The sequence below is a fragment of the Helianthus annuus genome, chromosome 15 (genome assembly GCF_002127325.2).
Source record: "Helianthus annuus cultivar XRQ/B chromosome 15, HanXRQr2.0-SUNRISE, whole genome shotgun sequence".
Classification (NCBI taxonomy): domain Eukaryota; kingdom Viridiplantae; phylum Streptophyta; class Magnoliopsida; order Asterales; family Asteraceae; genus Helianthus; species Helianthus annuus.
In genome coordinates, this window is record NC_035447.2 from 120,040,488 (window position 1) to 120,042,569 (window position 2,082).

A 2,082-nucleotide genomic window follows, 5' to 3' on the forward strand; every position below is an offset into this window, starting at 1 on the left:
CTGCTTGAATTAAAGAGAACGAAATGTTCATTAATAAGGTGTAATTTAAAAAAAAAATATTTACGTATGAAAAAGTTATAGCCATTTGAAAATAAATGGGGGAAGGAATTCAAGTGAGAAAAGACTAGAATACCTTTTCTTTATTTTTTTTCTTCAATTATTTTAACCTCGTATTTATGAAAATGTCACTACTTTATTTGTAGCATTAATCTTAGGAGATCAATGATTCTTAGTGTCTCCTATCGTTCATACAGGAATTGTGTCTTATACAGGAACTCTTCAATTAAGATAGATCGGTAATTCCATGTTCAGGCTTACACGGAAATTATGAATAAATAAATCTTGCTAAGAAAATCAAATATAATAATTAAACCTTTGTCAAAGTTAATAACTTTTACATCAAGCAAAAAACTAACTATTAAGCTAGTAATTAATGGCAATGTAGCGACCGTCCATGATGATGCAACAATAACATTTCAAACAGAAAAAAAGTGTTTCAAAACATCAAAAATGTATCACTAAGCTGACTATTTTTAGACGTGTGACTTAAAATAGACGAGCGTCATATGTCACGCAAGCGATATATATACAACTTAAAACGATAAAAAGACAAACTACGAATAAATTCATCTCAATCTTGTCACGTTTCCTTGACTAAAACACTTAAAATAAAAGTAATGCCACCGCTTATCAAACTCTTATCTTCGATCGGGTGTTGCATTCTTTCACGCTATAAATTCGTCTTGCTAACTCGTACTTTTAGCACATACCATCAAAGATGAAAGGAGTCGTGGTAGTTGTGTTGGCAATGCTAGCCATAGTGGGGTTCATGGTGCAGCCAAACGAAGCCATTACTTGTGAAGAAGTTGACCGTTTGCTTGCACCATGTTTAAGCTACCTAAAAACAGGTGGAACCCCATTACCCGATTGTTGCATCGGGTTGACGGCTCTCCAAGCCAAGGTCTCAACCAGGTCCGATAGGCAAACCGCGTGCAATTGCGCAAAAAAAGCAGCAATTGAGTATCAAGTTAGGGAGGATACTGCTAAGGCCCTTCCTGATAAATGTGGAATTACTATCAGCGTACCAATTAGTTCCACTGTCGACTGTTCCACGTGAGCACATAATCATATCACTTAAATAATATAGTAAAATTTTAAAATATTATTATCTCTTTTATTCAATATTTCTTAACTATCTTGTGATGATAATTTATATTTTGTTTTGATTGTGCAGAGTGTTCAATGGTATGCGAGTTACAAATGAAGTGGGGACCGAACTCCTTTAGAATAAATATGTATCATATCTACGTTGTGTTTGAGAAGTTCATAGCCTTAGTGGACTTGGTTTATTGAATAAATTATAAATGAATATGATACTGTTTTCTGTGTTTTTTAATAGTTAATTACATAGTTAATTTTTATGATTTACATAAACTAACAATTTAAGGTACTAATAATTTAAAATCACATCTTAGGGTACTAACTTTCCATTTTTTAACATGTGGGGGTATTAACGTTAATTCCCTGGTTAACTATTAGTACCTTAAATTGTTAATTTATGTAAAACACAAGGACTAACTATGTAATTTTCTATGTAATTAATACCCCCACATGTTAGAAAATGAAAAAATTATACCCCAGGAAGTGATTTTAAATTATTAGTACCTTAGATTGTTAGTTTTTGTAAACTACAGGGACTAACTATGTAATTAACTTGTTTTTTAATTAAGTATCAATTATCATAAGGTCATGTATTAAAAATAAAACTGTTCGTAACACGTAAAAAGTTGAAAGAATAATTAATGGGTAAAATCGAAGAAAATGGCCAATTATTAAACTTAAATGGAAATATACGCAAACCACACTTGAGTGATGAGATTTTGGGTTAGGCAGAACTTTAAGCTAAATCATAATAAAAATATTTTGGTTGCTTTCAAGTGATTTGGATAATCATAGACAATTAGACATATGTGAATTTGGTGAATTATAGAGACTTATTTTTGGAGTTTTAAAAGACTTTTCTTTGATGTATTTTTTTTTTTTTTTTTTGAATAATTTTCATTCTGTTATATGACTTTGGTA

The 2,082-nt window shown here is 30.9% G+C and overlaps 1 protein-coding gene across 1 annotated transcript; it reads left to right on the forward strand.

Annotated features, from left to right (window-relative positions):
• The first annotated feature begins 777 nt into the window (after positions 1-777).
• On the forward strand, positions 778-1,349 carry LOC110910229 (non-specific lipid-transfer protein 1). Its single transcript, XM_022154924.2, has 2 exons — positions 778-1,113; positions 1,235-1,349. Exons 1-2 carry the CDS (start codon positions 779-781, stop codon positions 1,284-1,286), a joined length of 387 nt encoding a protein of 128 aa, XP_022010616.1. The 5' UTR covers position 778; the 3' UTR covers positions 1,287-1,349.
• Positions 1,350-2,082: the final 733 nt, after the last annotated feature.

Excerpts from the sequence above, each read along its gene's own strand:
- LOC110910229 (XM_022154924.2), top strand. The coding sequence starts at position 779 with ATGAAAGGAGTCGTGGTAGTTGTGTTGGCAATGCTAGCCATAGTGGGG. Across the intron at positions 1,114-1,234 it reads TCCACTGTCGACTGTTCCAC|AGTGTTCAATGGTATGCGAG; the intron begins GTGAGCACATAA and ends TTGATTGTGCAG.